Source organism: Canis lupus, chromosome 14, assembly GCF_011100685.1.
Source record: "Canis lupus familiaris isolate Mischka breed German Shepherd chromosome 14, alternate assembly UU_Cfam_GSD_1.0, whole genome shotgun sequence".
Classification (NCBI taxonomy): Eukaryota; Metazoa; Chordata; class Mammalia; order Carnivora; family Canidae; genus Canis; species Canis lupus.
In genome coordinates this window covers 16314970-16333101 of record NC_049235.1, presented here as the reverse complement: position 1 = coordinate 16333101, position 18132 = coordinate 16314970, and the positions used below count along the sequence as shown (strand labels likewise).

General features: G+C 37.9%; 2 protein-coding genes across 2 annotated transcripts in view; both read right to left on the bottom strand.

The window, feature by feature from the left end:
• CDK14 (cyclin dependent kinase 14) overlaps positions 1–18132 on the bottom strand; it is a 722239-nt gene that overhangs the window by 645895 nt on the left and 58212 nt on the right. The window lies entirely within an intron of this gene.
• The window catches only part of PTTG1IP2 (uncharacterized LOC118827801), a 34638-nt gene that overhangs the window by 4867 nt on the left and 11639 nt on the right, over positions 1–18132 (bottom strand). Inside the window, 4 exon segments of the mRNA NM_001387868.1 lie at positions 8945–9005; positions 10830–10889; positions 14412–14480; positions 15775–15868. Coding sequence (NP_001374797.1) covers positions 8992–9005; positions 10830–10889; positions 14412–14480; positions 15775–15868 — 237 coding nt within the window. The 3' untranslated portion in view covers positions 8945–8991.

Sequence of the window (18132 nt, the reverse complement as noted above, 5' to 3'; positions counted from 1 at the left end):
TCTATTTTCAGCTACCATAGTGCCTAGTACTTAGCAAATTGCTCTTCAGTATCCTGAAACATCTTAATAGTATAAAAACATCACTGCAGTTTACTAAGCAGACTATGTTTATGGACAACTCTTGACTGTGCCGTGCATGTGGTGCTCTTGACTGCCCTTTTCTACACCTTAGCATTACTATATCCTGGTTTGCTCACTGTGTGAGTTGCTCCTTCATCTTCTTACCATATCCTAGATTAAGGCCATCCTGGAGGATCCATCCTTGCCCTTCTGTTTTCCTGACACCCTCCACAGTCAGTTTCATCTACACACATGGCTTCATATAGACTGTTTCCTCATTTAGATCTCCAGCTCAAATTCCCCTTAAGCCACACCCATTCTCCCAACTCTTTTTTTAAAAGTTGTATTTAAGTACTCTCTACACCCAACATGGGGCTCAAACTCATGACCCCGAGATCAAGAGTCCCACGGCCCTCCAACTGAGCCAGCCAGGCATCCTGCCCCCCCATGCTCCCAACTTTCTTTTTTTAAAAGATTTTATCTACCTATTCATGAGACACACATACAGAGAGAGAGAGAGAGAGAGAGAGAGAGAAACAGAGAGAGAGAGAGAGGCAGAGACACAGGCAGAGGGAGAAGCAGGCTCCATGCAGGGAGCCTGATATGGGACTCCATCCAGGGACTCCAGGATCATGCCCTGGGCCAAAGGCAGGCACTAAACCACTGAGCCACCCAGGCCAGCTGTCCCATGCTCCTAACTCTTGACTGAAGTTTCCACATGCTTGTCTTGCTATTACCACAAATTCAATGTGAAAATTTCACCCTTCTCACCAAAACTTGCTTGCCCTCCCTCCTGTTTTCCTGTATTAATAGCATCATCATCTTCCAATCAACCAAGTTAGAAACCTTGAGGTCTCCTTCACTTCCTCCTTCTCACAACTTCTAAATGATCACTAGGACTTGTAGATTTTAATCTGAAATGCTATTCAAATCTGTCCCCTTTTCCCAATTTCCAGCACCCTTGTTTGAGATTTCGTCTGTGCCCACTTTAGCACCTGGCACTCTCCTGCTATCTAATCTTCCTGCCTGAAATCTCTCCTCTCTAAACTATCCACCCATCCTATCTCCCTGTTCTCCCATTAATACCATCATCAAGGTATGTTTCCTTACAAATGTGATTATTTCCCTACCTTTGCTACAAAGTACCTCTACATTCCTTCAAAGTAAAGTCAGTGTCTCCTACTACCTTTAAAATAAAGCTCAGATTCCTAAGTGTGTATTTTAGGGTTTTCCACAAATAAGGATAAGGTGCCTTTCTCATCAAAGTGTCATGATTAAAACCTCAGGCCCTGGAGCCAGATACTCCAGCTTGGTGATATTAAGCAGGACTCTGGCACACACCAGTGCAGAATGAGAGGTCCTGAGGGAGGCATCTGACTGAGGGATGAGGGGTGAGCAGGGGCGGAATACACTGCTCACCAAGATGTGTCTCAGCACAGTACTGCTACAGGTTTAGATAAAGTGGCATCATTTTCTATTTCACATATAGGTAATACAAGGGCTCCGTTTCCTTACGTATAAAATGGTGCTAATAGTAAGACGTCTCAGGGGGTAGTTGTGAAGATTTAGTGAATTAGTACTTATAAATCCCTTAGAACAGTGCCAGGCACACGGTAAGTCCCCAATAACTGTCAGCTATGCATCCCACACCTTCCCTGTTCCTTATACTTTAAATAAATTATAGGATTTACTATTTTACTCACATATAATCTGTGCTTTTCACTATCATGACCTTCATTGCTCCTTCTGCTTCCTCTTCCAAGAATTCTCTCCTCCCTAACAGCTCCAATCTCTGCTTGTAGATATGCTGTTCACCCTCAGACGCAGCTGAGCTGCCACAATAGCCACCATGTAGGAGTACTTGATCCTGCAAACGCAGGTTCTCTAGGCTTTAACTTAACATTCAAGCACCTAGGGACCCCTATTATGGAAAGTACTATATTTTATATCATGGAAACTTATACTTATCCAAAGGTCTTATCTTCTTTAAAAGGTTTTGAAGTGCCTCAAGTTACCTTCTAAGCTTCCTTTATATGTCCCCAAGTGCCTACAGAATTACAGTGACATTATAGGCTTATAATATGCAATAACAGAACCATTTATTGAGTACCTACTATGTGGTAGGTACTAAAAAAAGTGATTTACATATTGTATTTAAGTTATTTCTCCCACAACTTTTATAGTGTTATTATTTCCCTTTTAGATAGGAAGACTTAGTATTTAAATAATTTGCTTGGTGTTAAACAGCTAACATGTGATGGGCAGAGAGTAGAACCCAGAAACTTGCTGGTTTGGGGACTAGACTTTCTATTTGATGGTGGTATCTTGCCTGGCTCTTTCCCCTGCTCAGGAGCTACCATATGTTGATTGTGTATTATATTCCAGGAGCTTTTCCTATATTATTCTTAAGCTTCCTTGCAAAATGATTATTATTCCTATATGCATGAGGAAATCAAAGCTCAGAGATGTTATTTACCTTAGATCTCACAGCTAATAAATTCCAGATGTAACTTTTAAACCTCACTGCCTAAGTCTCATGCCCCTCTCACCAAAAAAAAAAAAAAAAAAAAAGCACTTGTCACATTTTAGGAGGAGTCCCCTGAGAAAAAAAAACTACTGCCTTTATAATAATAATAATTATTATTTTATTAGTCACAGGGTTTCATTTATGTAGTTCTATTTCATTTACACATCCTTCTGATAGAACCATCACTGTATACACTTATAGAAAAATGTGTTATTCCTGCATTATATTTTATCAACTTCTTTCTTTACATATTGAGACTACATAATCCTATAAATAACTTGGCCAAAAAAAAAGAGCTTGTTCTTCCAAGAATTTTATGGGAGATTCACATTAAAATATTCTTTATATTGGAAAGATGAAAGTTATTGATATAAAATAATTGTTTATATAAATAACACTAGGTGAGGAATCTGTTGAGGGATCTATATTTAGTACTTGTCTTTTTTTTTAAGATTTTGTTTATTCATAAGAGACACACAGAGAGAGGCAGAGACATAGGCAGAGGGAGAAGCAGGCTCCATGCAGGGAGCCCGAAGTGGGACTTGATTCCGGGACTCCAGGACCACGCCCTGGCCAAAGGCAGGCGCTAAACCGCTGAGCCACCCAGGGATCCCCAGTACTTGTCTTAATTAATTTCACCAGATCATTATGTTTTGCCTGGTACTTCTATTGCGTTCAGCTTGGAAGGGCAACATAAAATATATCTAAAGAAGTAAGTAGGTACTGATATAAATACTAAAGTGAATCTGAACTAAATGCCATGCATAAAGAGAAGAGAGGGAAAAGGAAAGATGCAGGATCAGAATCAACCATTAGATCTTAAAGGAATACAAGAACATAATTTTGAAAAGGAAATATTAGGGGGTGGTGATTTTACTAGAAATTGCCTGACTTATTTATGAAAAAAACAATACTCAATACCGAATTAACATGCATGCAATAATTACCAAGATGACTAAAAAATACTTAAAATGCAGATATTATTTAATATCACATGACTTGAATGTCATTATTCAATTTTGCCAATGCTCACTATTTTTTTTTTTAAGATTTCATTTATTTATTCCTGAGAGACACAAACAGGGAGAGAGAGAGGCAGAGGGAAAAGCCAGTTCCATGCAGAGAGCCTGACGTGGGACTCATCCCGGGTCTCCAGAATCAGGCCCTGGGCTGAAGGCGGCAATAAACCACTGAGCCACCCGGGCTGCCCAATGCTCAGTATTTGATGGGGAAAAACCTATTGGTTTTGAGGGTGAAAAATGCAGGTGAACGTTGGAAATTAATAACAAAATCTTCCGGGGATCCCTGGGTGGCGCAGCGGTTTGGCGCCTGCCTTTGGCCCAGGGCGCGATCCTGGAGACCCGGGATCGAATCCCACATCGGGCTCCCGGTGCATGGAGCCTGCTTCTCCCTCTGCCTGTGTCTCTGCCTCTCTCTCTCTCTCTCTGTGACTATGATAAATAAATCAAAATTTAAAAAATATATATAAAAAAATAAATAAAATCTTAAAAAAAAAACAAAATCTTCCCAAGCAACGAAATACCTCCAAAAGAGTATCCCTCTATTATAAAAATACTAGTTTCTAGAGCTCCTAGAGGATTCTGAGTAAAACTAGACATACTTGCAATGCATTATAAATGTGTAATTACCATTTAAATGGAGGGAGAAAAACTGGTGAGTGAAAGGAGAAAAAGGCATTTTCTTACAGCCAACCAGACACTGGCATTTCAGGCAATGATCATCTAATCTACAGTCAGGTTAACAAAGCTATTGTCATTCTGCCACTCACCCGCAGCCTTTTAACTGTCGCTCTCTTCCACCAGAAGGAAACACAGGTTAATAAGTCTTTCTCCTTGATTATCAGTCACAATTTGCTCATTAGGCTCTCCTACGCCTAATATATAGTTCAACAGTGTATGTTTCCCAAAAGACAGCTAAGAGACAAAGACTTCACCTGATTCTCTCTTTTTAATTACTTGGGCACCCAAATGAAATTCTGAAGCAAATCTCTATTGGCTGTACAACTGTGATTGTTAGGATCATCTCTTCTCTCCTACAGTCCAATGAAGGCTTTCCTTAATAACATCCCTGTTTGTGGATTTGGCCAGGTGGTACCTTAGATGTGAAAAATACTGCCTTATTCCAAAAAGGCACTGAACATCCTTTTCAAATAAGTTTAAAATGTGTCACATAGATTTCAAAAGTCCGGAAAAGTACCAAATGTGTTTTTATCAGATAGCTGCATAATAAAGTATAGAAGGGTAAAAGATTTGTCAAAAATCACACAAATTAAGTGAAAAGATCCCTTCCCTATCACACGTGTATTCCAGAAGTCTAATCTATTCCTTTGGGTTGCTGCTACATTTCTTATCATGAGATTAGCTACTTCTTATGATGTGTTTGTCAAAACCCATTTGGATTTATCAGGATGGCACATGGTTGGATTAATCATTGCTTCTATCTCAAAAAACTGATTATTTCCAAAGCAAGCATATAAATCTGAAGCATGAAGAACTTAGGAAATCATGAAGTGAAAGGCTGTGCATAATCAACCAAGTGACAGAAGTGATGGGATTATGAGTTACATGTGGCTACTTTATTCTAGCTTTCTCTTTGTATCTTCCTTTGGCTATTTTACTTGGTATCTTTAACAGAAATTGTCACAGTGGTGCCAGGGTGGCTCAGTTAAGTGTCTGACTCTTGATTTTGGCTCAGGTCATGGTCTCGGGGTCATGAGAAAGAGCCCCCCGTCGGGCTCCACACTAAGCATGGAGCCTGCTAAAGATTTTCTCTCCTTCTCCTCCCCACTAGAATGCATACTCTCTCTCTCAAAAAAAAATTGGGGATCCCTGGGTGGCTCAGCGGTTTAGCGCCTACCTTTGGCTCAGGGATGATGCTGGGGTCCCGGGATCAGGTCCCACATTGGGCTCCCTGTGTGGGGCCTGCTTCTCTTCTGCCTGTGTTTCTGCCTCTGTGTGTGTGTGTGTGTGTCATGAAAAAATAAAATCTTTAAAAAAACAATTGTCACAAATCAGTGTAACAAGTCAAACATTAGTTAGCCACTAGAATGCATACTCTCTCTCTCTCCACTAGAATGCATACTCTCTCCTCCCCACCTCCTCCCCACTAGAATGCATACTCCTCCCCACTAGAATGCATGCTCTCTCTCTCTCAAAAAAAATTGGGGATCCCTGGGTGGCTCAGCGGTTTAGCGCCTGCCTTTGGCTCAGGGCATGATCCTGGGGTCCCGGGATCAGGTCCCACATTGGGCTCCCTGTGTGGGGCCTGCTTCTCTTCTGCCTGTGTCTCTGCCTCTGTGTGTGTGTGTGTGTGTGTGTGTGTGTGTCTCATGAAAAAATAAAATCTTTAAAAAAACAATTGTCACAAATCAGTGTAACAAGTCAAACATTAGTTAGCCATTCAATGGTCTTTTTTTGTCATCTAAACCAGAGGTCCACAAATGATGAATCATAGACCAAATCTGTCCCTCTGAATGTTTTTGTAAATAAAATCTTATTGGGACATAGTCATATAGTCATGTAAATTTGTTTATGCATTGTCTATGGCTGATTTTGCACAATGATAGCAAAGTTGAGTAGATGATAAGGCCCCAAAGCCTAAAATATTTACTATCTGGCCTTTTATAGAAAGTATTTGCTATTCTGTGATCTAACTGTTGCATCTCACAGTGTTCTAGAAGGAAATTACACTCTCCAGCCACAGTCTACTCCCCTACTCTCTGTCCCTTTAGATCTGCTTGTTTCTACTTCCCTGAGACATCCCATTTCTCAATTACCTTCTTTTTCTAGCAAATCTACCATCATCAGTTTACATATCTTTCTCTTCTCAGTTACTATCACAACCAAATCCACTCCAAAATTTATTTAACCTGAAAATAAAGCTGGTCACATTGATCCAACTTCTGCATTAGGTCAAATCCATATCATCATCATCATCATCATCAGTTCAATAACCATGGAAAGATAGAATTAAAAGAAGTGTAACTATTTACTTAGGCTGTAAAGAAATCATTAAAGTGGTAAAGGAGGATTCTGCCCTTAATGAGCAGTAGAATATTTCAAAATTCTGTCTTCCCAGCATCATTATTCTTAGTATCCCCCCAAATCAATGACAACTGCTGTGGTAGATGCTATGGTGCACTGCCCAGACCTCCCTTTCAGAAGGCATTCATTCTTCCAATTGCCAGGCTCTTTTAAAAGGAGTTGCCTAGGGATCCCTGGGTGGCGCAGTGGTTTAGCGCCTGCCTTTGGCCCAGGGCACGATCCTGGAGACCCAGGATCGAATCCCACGTCGGGCTCCTGGTGCATGGAGCCTGCTTCTCCCTCTGCCTATGTCTCTGCCTCTCTCTCTCTGTGTGACTATCATAAATAAATAAAAATTAAAAAATAAATAAAAGGAGTTGCCTAGGGCAGCCCAGGTGGCTCAGCAGTTTAGCGCAGCCTTCAGCCCAGGGCCTGATCCTGGAGACCCGAATCAAGTCCCACATTGGGTTCCCTGCATGGAGCCTCCTTCTCCCTCTGCCTGTGTCTCTGCCTCTCTCTCTCTCTGTGTCTCTCATGAATAAATAAATAAAATCTTAAAAATAAATAAATAAAGGGAGTTGCCTCACTCAATGTTAAGCCTCTTTTGGAGAGCATCCCACATCTAATGATGGTTGATGTAGGGGTTTGGGTTCCTTTGCCTCAATTAGGGAGGCCATCCAGGTTCCAGAGTTCAATAAGATTGTCCCAGGCTTCTGTAGTGACCATATGACAATTCAACTGTTCCCCTGCCCAAGTCCATTTATCTCTCTCTTACAGGTGTTATTCCTACAAGCGTTTCCCCAATAAAGTCCTGCAGGCCAATCTCTGCCTCAGAGCCTATTTACCAGGGAACCCAATTTAAGACAGCTGCTTTCTTCCAATGCTTTCTCATCTCCTTCTCATCACCCAAATGAAAGCTTCCTTAGTTCCAGTCTTTATGTCTGTCTCCTCATTGTCCTGGGATCTAACGAGCCTGGTTAATTCCTTTTCTCTCAATAGAATTCACTATCTTTCCTTTAAGTTTCTAATTAGATATGAAAAAGAATCTGTAAGTAGTTCAACAATTTGTGCTAGTATGTTTTAATGCCTGTTCTAAGATTTTAAAGTGTTGCCATACAGAGGTTTTGGACTAGAATATCAGGTCTAATTTTTAAAATGTTTCACTGTTTTATTTTTTAGCAGAATATCTAAACACAAAGCATTAAAAATCATGTCTTCTACATTATGCACTTAAAAAGTCTTTATATGAAAAAAAAAGTCTTTATATGATCATAATAGGGTCAACTGTATAGTGAAAGCTTTTCTGCAAAAAATTTTCCCCTGCAATAGCATTTGATTCAAAGTGAAATGCTTACATGCAAAAGTTAGACAACAACACAACATGAGAAGACATAAAACATTTTAAAACAATCTTATTATCATCAAGTTCCTCTTTTATGAGTCTGCTTCTGGAAGGAAGGAAGGAAGGAAGGAAGGAAGGAAGGAAGGAAGGAAGGAGGGAGGGAAGGAAGGAAGGAGGGAGGGAGGGAAGGAAGGAAGGTGGGAAGGAAGGAAGGGAGGGAAGGAAGGAGAAAGAAAAGAAAGAAAGAAAAAGAGAAGAAAGAAAGAGGAAGAAAGGCAAGAGAAGGAAGGAGAGGGGCAGGGAGGGATAGGTAGAGGGGGGGAAAACCAAGTTGAAAGAAAATCAAGAGGAAATCATTGTAAATTCATTAACTTCTTTGCATACCACACACACACACACACACACACACACACACACACACACACCAAGCCAAATTAGTAACTGTTTCCATTCACGTGACAGTCCCAAGCTCTTCATAATCCAATATGCTGGAGATGTTAAGAGGGTCCTAACACTGGACCTTTGCATATTGAGTTATAAGTGCCAAGATTCTGTTACTACTCTAGTAACATTGGTGGTAATAGCAGTAACAATGTCAGGGAAAGTTCTAATGATTTTACCTGTAAAATCTCATTTTGTCCTCAGAGCTACCCAATGATTTAGTCACTATTATTAGCTAATATTAACAAATGACTAAACTAGTGCATAGATAGATTAAGTTAGTTATCCAATATGACATACTTAGTCAACAAAACCCAGATTTCAATCAGGGCAGCCTGACTGAGGAGCTGTTATATCTCCTTTTTCTGCTGCCTTCTATTGCATGTTTTAAGCATTGAAAATCCCTTTCATTTTACAGATTTGGTTTCCATTCACTTTCTTAATAATTCTGATTACATTTCTTAAAAGTTGCTTAATAGGAGGAGGGAAAAGGCATGCAGACAATTCATGCAATAAAACTGGGAATCCTACCGTTGAAGAAGCCCTCTTTTTCTCTCTGGAAGAGCTTTTTCAGTTATCTATTCATCATATCCTATGAAAAAAAGATAATCAATTTACCCTTTCAAAGTCTTTCTGAAAAGTCAACGATGACTTACCTAACTAAAAATGCTAAACACAAAATATTTGTAAATAACAATATGAACTCTATTCTGAGATTTTAATATTACTGTGATTTTAACATTTAGGGCTCCAAGAGACTTAGGGTCCTACCAACTTGGGTATGAATTTAACCAAAAGGAAAGGGTCAAGTATTTGGTGGTGACCACAAGACTAGTCTCCAGTGACAGAACACCTGTGGATGCTCAATGAATCCATAATCCCAGCAAATCATTCTCTGAATTCACTTGCTAGAGAAGTATAGACCAAGGACCAAGAGGGGGGATATTACTACTACCCCTGGAAAATAACTGTGGGTGAGGAGCATCATGGTCAAATAACACAGTGTATGTTTTTCAGATTCCTTATTTTCCAATTCCACAAATCAGAAGCCTTCTATGTCTCAAATAAATGCTCATTAGACTACCACATGCAAATAGGTTACCAGTAACTCCCCAATTTGTAAATCCAAAGTACACCCATGAATCTCTCTCATTCCATATTCAGGCCCTCCTCTTTTGATCTCTCTGACACTACTGTCTTCCCATTTTTCCATCTTCAATTCCTTTTGAAGAATCCTGTCTCCTTTATTCAACCCTTTAATACAAGCATTCCCCCAGGGTTTGCAGTTTATTCACTTGGGCGGAAAATAATCCTGCCTTGTGAATTTGATTACATTGTATTCCCTACAAAGAATCTAGTATAACTAATTGTTCTCAATCTGTGAATAGATAACTGTTTCTACCAAAATAAATAAATACCCAACCCTGTGCTCCTTTCAAAGCATTTCTCCCCACAGTTTTCTGTGAATCAGTTTTAAATGGAGGGAGAAAAACTGAAACACAGAGCTATTCTCTGTAGTCCTCCGGTTAGATTTCAACCCCAGGGAACAGCAATCACCCTGCACTTCAGCTCCCCAACTCAAATAGCTTTGTGGAACAGCTCAGGATTGTGTTACCACCAAAACAATTTCTACATAAGATCTGGGAGTTGGCAATGGAATGTGTATGCGCTTGACAGGTCATCCCTACCCCCACTAGGTTTACCCTGCTTCTTGTTCAGATTTAGTATTATGTCCTAGAGGGTCAGAGCAGCACAATAACCTGGATGCCTCTCTAAAGTTATTATTAATGGTAATCATAAAGCACTTTGTAGTAGTCATATTTCAATTACAAAGCACTTTCCTTAGTCATATTCTGATCTAAAATTTTATGGTCCAATTATCCAGGTAAAAGGAGGTGGAGAGGGTATACAGCTCTGACTACAGTTGGGGTTCTAAGATCCAGGCCTAGGTAGCAGGGGAGTGGGAGGACCTGCCTAAGAGCTATGCATGATGAGCTGAAGGAAGCCAAGATTTGGATATTTTTTTAAGTAAGTGAAAATTTAAATAATCAAGTTGAGCAGAGTAGACAGAGGGTCAGTCAACTAGGTAAGATAAAGTAAATCAATTCCTCAAGGCGAAGGTCATCTTCTGTTTAACTGCTTTTGTGGAATAGGAGTTGGAGGAACTGGGAAAGCTATTAATATTCAATTTGGGTTGGAAATTTTTACCTCTTCTCTATCAACATTGTGATTTTACCCATCCTAGACTAACTATTGAGGTTATAAAAATGTGTCAGAAATTAGAATGAAGAAACCTACTATCATGTTTCCTACTCATACTTTAATTTTGATGCCTGGAAAAAAAGTAAGGGCAAAACTTTCATCTGTGGGTTACTAGGAGTCTGGGACATCCCATCAAGGAAAGAAAAACACTTGCCAACAGCAGTCCCACGGTGAACAAAAATTGAGTGTGGTCTTCCAGCAATACAGACTTGAGCTCTGTGTTCAAAATGATGATGAACTTAGAATTAATGAGGTTTAGGTTCAGAATAGTTAAGGTTATAATTGAAATTACAGTTGACCCTTAAACAGCATGGGAGTTAGAGGTGCCAACCACATGGTTGAAAATTTCGTGTGTAACTTTTGACTCTCCTAAAACTTAACTACTAACTTTGACCAGAAGCCTTACTGATAACATAAATAGTTGATTAACACATATTATGCTTGTTATATGTATTATATACTTTACTCTAACAATACAGTGAGCTAAAGAAAATATTATTAAGAAAATCATAAGAAAGAGAAAAATACATTTACAGTACGGTCCTGCATTGATTGAAAAACTCTGCATATAAGTATGCTTACACAATTCAAACCTATGTTGTTCAAAGGTCAACTGTATTTCATTAGACTGCATTTATGCAATTTTTTATAACTATTACTTTATTAAATTAAATTCTCCTTTTAGTTATCTACCAGGAGAATTTTAATGTTTGATTAAGAAAAACACAAGTGGAATATCAATGAAAATATCAATAAGTTAGCTATAGAATTAGCAATTACTTGTTTAATTGTCTGTGTCCCCTTAGTAGGATATAAGCTCCATGAAGGTGAGGATTGGGATCTTTTTTAGTGGCAACAACATTGCCTAGCACATAATAAATGCTCAATAAATATTTGCTGAAATAGATGAGAGTCAAGGAGGCACCATGTACAGTAGCAGTTAAAAATTTATATTCTCTAACATTTGGAACTTTTATTTTTTAATTCTTTTAAGATTTTATTTATTCCTGAGAAACACAGAGAGAGGCAGAGACACAGGCAGAGGGAGAAGCAGGCTCCCTGTGGGATGTGGGATTAGATCCAAGGACCCTGGAATCATGACCTGAGCCAAAGGCAGATGCTCAACTACTGAGCCACTCAGGTGCCCCTATTTGGAACTTTTAAAAAGTGCTTTAATTTTTAAATCATATCTACTGAATGACATGAATATTAAATCAAATGTAGTAATCAATATTTGGATGCTCCATTAGTCAGTCATTCAAAGGTATTTTTAAAATGAAAGATGGATGTTTCTAGAATGCAACCAGGATTTTTGGATTATGAAGTGTAATAAGTCCTTAGTAAGACAAATTCCTCTAACAGAATACAGTGTTCATTGAATTAACAAGATCTAGAAGATCTCTAAAAGAAATTGAAAAAGAAGAGATGGTGGGTAAATAGCAGAGCTAACCAGAACTGAGTATAATTGTTAGACCATATTCCTTCGAAACTGCATACAAAAGAAACTTTAGTAATGTATATTTGGTCAAGTCCCTACTCTCTTGTGGGCATAATTTGTCACTTAGCACTATACATAAAAGGGATGACACTTTAAAGATGCCAGAATCCTGGGAAGAAAATATAAAAAAGAAAAGAACAATGTATTTGCCACAGCTTCTTACCACACATGAAATATACCCTATTGGTTCTTCCTTCTGGACATATTTTTGTTCTAGGGGTAAAGAAATTATCTTCGGTCTAATCTTTTCTTTTATTCTTACTTGTTAATGAGGAAAAGATATAAAGTCTCAGATCCCAAAAATATGAAGTCCTAGATAAAGTAGAGGTCTCATATAAACAAACAAAACATGTGGCTAATCTTTATCTTTTTATTGGCATATTTTTCCTTACAGATGAGCCTATTGGTGTGCACCTACCTTATACCTTTCTTGGGAAAGGTGTACAATATAAGGAAAGAAAATAATACCATATTGGGCTAAAGGAAAATGGAGATAAACACATTTCTCAACATGTATGGACTATGGAAACACTTTGCATCTCTTCTGTATTTTCTGTGAACTCCTTTTGGAAAAGTTGCTTGAGAATATACTCCAGTAAAAGGAAAATAAAGAATTGTAAAAAGAAGATACAGGATATAAACAATTCTTTTAGCTCAGTAGAGCACTGAAAAGAAACTAATTTTTATAAATAGAATAAAAACTCAGAAGACTTTTAGAAGTGCTAGAAGATAAAAATGAGAATATTTTTCTGAATACTAAGATGAATGATTACAGTGATGGGAATAAATATATATGTCTGTCCTTGACAGGAAATAATGAAGATAATTTAAAACCATAGAAAATGTAAAAATTCTGTAAGAAAGTCACAATTAAAGATGAAACAAGGGCAGCCCCGGTGGCTTCAGTGGTTTAGCGCCGCCTTCAGTCCAGGGCCTGATCCTGGAGACCCAGGATCAAGTCCCACGTCAGGCTCCCTACATGGAACCTGCTTCTCCCTCTGCCTGTATCTCTGCCTCTCTCTCTCTTTTTCTCCCTCTCTGTGTCTCATGGATAAGTAAATAAAATCTTAAAAAAAAAATAAAGATGAAACAAGATGAAATGTAGCATGATTCTGGGAAATGTAAAGTAAGAAAAGAGAATCTATTTGATCAGACACTAGATGATTCTCTTTCAAGTAATACAACTTATGACATTGAATTACATTTCCTATTTTCAGCTTGGTCTTTACTGAACAATATTTATATGATCATGATATTTTAAAATTATTTTTATTATTTTTAAAAGTTTAGACTCAAACTATAGAGTAAGCACTTCAAGATATCAAGATATAGTTACAGAACAGAATTTAAACATTATATACTTGATAAGGTCAAATGACTGAGAAAGCTTACAGAGTTTGATAGAGGGAGGAGAGGATAGAAGTATAGGGTTCCACATTTTTTTTTAAGATTTTATTTATTTATTTATTCATGAGAGACACACACACACACAGAGGCAGAGACACAGGCAGAGGGAGAAGCAGGCTCTATGCAGGGAGCCTGACATGGGACTCGATCCCGGGTCTCCAGGATCATACCCCAGGCTGCAAGCATCACTAAACCACTGTGCCACCAGGGCTGCCTGGTTCCACATTTTCTTATTTAAATAATGGGAGAAGAACTGATGTATATAGAGACAGAGCACTAAACAGATTACACCCAGTAACCAAGTCAATCAGGTTGAAACAATAAGCAACAGAAGAAATATTAGGTATCTTAAGAGCTAAGAATGAAAACCATAGTTAAAATCTAACAATAACAAAATGATAATACTCATGAAGAGCAAAATAACAACAGAAGAAAATAGATAGTGCAAGATAAATTTTCAGTGTTCATGCTGGGGAGTCAGGAGATAACATCTGAAGTTAGTAAATCATGAGAAGGAGCCATAACCATGTTGTTCAAATATACGAAGTAACCAAGAGTAGAACTACATTAGAATCATACTAGAGGGATTAGCATGGGGAGGAGGTGTCAGAGGTAGGGCATGGGCAAGTTAAACTTTCCTTTTCATTCTGTAATCTTCTGTTACATTCTAAACTTTTTCCCTTGTCATATAGATATGTGATTTTTATTACATAAAAAAGGTAAAACATGTCCCAGTAACTAGCTTAGTATTCTCTTCAGTGGTATTATCCCCAAGTGCATTCTTACTAAGGAGAAAATGAACATACTCCTGCAGGTAATAGTGATAGATGCAGCAATACCAAATGAGTACAGCAATTAATATTATGACGAGTAGAAGCATCAGGAATCCAAACATGTCAACTGAAATGCATGAAAAGAAATATATTTTTAAGTTAATAGAAGAGCAATAATTTCTTGTATTTTTTTATCTTTTTAGTATCATGCAGTTTGATTTTTAAATATAAATTAACAGGTAATGGAAAAATGGTATAACATACCTCATCACATACTCCAATAAAACTACCATTAATACAACAATCACTAACATTAGAAAAGAATCTGAGCTACTCTCCAGATTGGTAAATTATTAGGCCACTGATTTATTTTTTTTTTCCTTTATTTTCTCTTTTAACTCATTCCAAGGCAGTATCTCAACAGAAAACAGAAGCCCCTTACATTGCTGCTTCTGTAAAGATGTATGCAGATAGCAGGAGAGGTTGGTTGTTTGAGTTCAGGAACTCCTTATCAAAGAGACAACAAATGCTTGCTTGGAGAGCAGATTTCTAGCATTTGGAAATTCCTCCCCCCGCCCATCTTGCCCTAGTGTACATCTGTAAAATGAAGCTACAAGGGCAGAATGTGAAATGGAAACCAAACTTTCCATTCATACTGAATATATGAACTGTTAATTGTTTATAAGCTCTTTGCTACAATAAATTATGATTTAAACATACCTGATAGTACCTAAAAAACAAGGACTTAAGGGCAAAATTCATGTTTTTTCACTTCAACGAAGAGACAGAAATTCTAGATTGGGTTTTCTCATCTAGCGAGGGCTCACCTGAAAAGCTTTTTGTTTCACTTTTTGAAAACTCCTTAAAAGATTCTAGTCCATTTCCCTGCTTTGGTAAGCACTTTATAACATACTAAAAACACAACATTATACATCTAAAGATGATTAAAATTTATCCAGTCCTAGGGAGTCACTGTTCTGAATGGTAAGTGTCAGCATAGAATATTAGTTGAGGAAATGCAAGTTATAGTAATGTTATTGGGCTCAATATATCCTCAGCCCAGGACTAATGTATAATAAACTCCGGGAGTACCTAAAACATAAAACACAAACCTCATTTCACTGGGTGATGGTTATCATACATTAGAGTGTGTTAGAGCTAAAATTTAAAGTACTCAGTAACTGGTATGGTAAAGTACTCACCAATCAGAATGAATGTTAATCTAGCCTGAACCAAAACTGGCCAGAAACAACCAGTATCAGCGTGCATCCAGGGAAATACCAATGAGCAGATTTTTTTTCAGATTTATTTTTAATAAACCAAATATAATAATTTACAATCCTCCAAATATAGTGAAATACAGGATTTACAAGTTAACTGAAAAATATAAGTACATAAAAATTCAAATAAGGACAACTCACCTTTACAGTTTAGCCAAAATACAGAACTGAACTGACACCCGAAATATGGAAAACACATTTTTTTGCAAGCCCTTTCTTCACTGCACCAAAAACACTATATTTGGAAAGAAAAAAAATACAAGCAACATCCAAATATAATAACCACAGACAGCCCCAGTAAGTGTTTAGTACTAGTTCCATAAGTGTCAATAAATAACAGCTTATCATCATTATTTTTATTATTATTTTATTATTATTATGATGATGATTTGTAGTAAATGCTGTTGGTGGCCTGCCCACCAGATCCTCTTTATCAGGCCCACAGATGCAATGGGTGTTGTTGCCAATGATACAAACTGCCCTTCTCCTTGAATTGTACTTGGTAGATGGGGACCTTATTGCCCATGAGGTTACATCCCCCTCTGCCAGTAACTGGAACATGGGGTTCCAATCAGTGGGCATCCTTGCCTCAAGGGAGGGACAACTCTGCTATGTCATTTTTTGTCAGGCCAAGTGTAGACTTCAGCTGAGGTCACATTTTTTCTTGGCTATTGTCTTTTTCTTGCCCCGAGTCCCTTATCCCATTGAATTTTGCTAAAGAGCAATCATTCAAGAAATCACATGTACCTGAATCCCTTTCTCAGGCTCTATGTTTAGAAGACTAAACCTGAGACATTATTTCACAGAGTAGTCATAACAACTTCAGTAGATAGGGTTTCTCTGTCTCTCTTTCTCTTTCTCTGTCTCTCTTCAATACTCGTTCCCATTCCCCTTGTCTATAGCACTCCTTCCTCTGGGGAGATCTCCTCTGTTACATGTAGGGTTTGTGGAGCTGTCAATCAGCTGTGCCTCATGCCCCTCTCCTTCTGCTCATTGGTGTACAGATAATCATGTGAAAAATAGGAAAAGTTATTCTACATCGCTTGTTGAAGTAGCAAAAGGAAGGTACAAAGGTAGAAACCACTGTGGGAGATATGACTAGAATCTGGAAAAGTACAAAAATAATAAAATAAAAATAAGGACAGACAGGTAAAAATATCACAAAAATAGGGCCTACCAATGTGACAGGCATCATTCTAAGCCCTTTAACATATTAACTCATTTCATCCTTCTGGTAACTCTGTGTGCTAGAAAAAAAATATGCCCACTTTATAGATAAGGATAAGGTACAGAACAGTCAAATGACTCACATAAGGTCACACATCTAATGAACAGAGGAGCTTGAATTCAAAACTTTGTTGGCATCCTTAACATTCCAATGTTGTCTCACATTGACTCGTTCTCAACAGATGGGTTTTTCTCTAACTTATAGACAAAAGTAGAGGCTCCAGGGGCAAACTTTACTCCACAAACTGATAAAATTTCTGTCATTCTTCCTCATCCTTATCCATTCTTTTCTTCTCTTCCTTGAAGGAAGAATAATATTTCCTTAAATTCCTCTGTAATTCTATTTTGGATCTTGACCATATACATTTTTGGATTGTAACTCATATCATATAAACTGTTTGCATATTTACTTTCCTCCCATTCTCAGTTCCCTGAGGACAGAGTGCATGTTTTATTCATCTTTGCATCTCTAACAACCTCACACATTTCCCAGCACATGACAGTTTTTGATAACTATTGATTTGAATTAACACTTCAGCCATTATAATATATTAGAAGTCATTGAATTATATTTAATATACTCTATAATATAAGAAGGTAGAGAATTTTATCTTAAAATATTTACAGACATAACCATTATTCAATTCTGGGCATTTGATTATTTGAGTGTCATTTTTAATATAGTCCCAGTACCTCACAGAAGTTAACTAAAGGATAATTCCATACGGTCAATACAGAATTAGGGTGTCATCTTTTGGAAAAAGATCCCCTCCCCTCTCAGACTTTCACTGACAGTGTCTGCCACCTCCCCAGAGGGAATGCCAGAATTTATAAATGGCAATTCATGAAGCTACCAAGAACATTTGAATTCTTAACACTATAAAGAACTGCGACAGATGGCTGGGTATGGCTAGGACTGACCTGTTTTATGGTGGTGTCCACCACCATTGACTTGGTGAAATTGTTATACTGACTCCTTTTGCTTCCCTCAAATACTTCAATTGAATGATATATGCTTATTTTTCTTAACTATAGGGAATCTTCCTCAATTTTATTGGAAACATATCCTTGTTATTTAATAATATATGACTTGCCTTTTGGAGTTAGAAAACAATTTTACCAAAAACAAGTCCATAAAAAGCAATCCATTTACTACCCCCCAACACATAGCTCATAAACACAACATATAAAAACATCATTTTTGGGGATCCCTGGGTGGCGCAGCGGTTTAGCGCCTGCCTTTGGCCCAGGGCGCGATCCTGGAGACCCGGG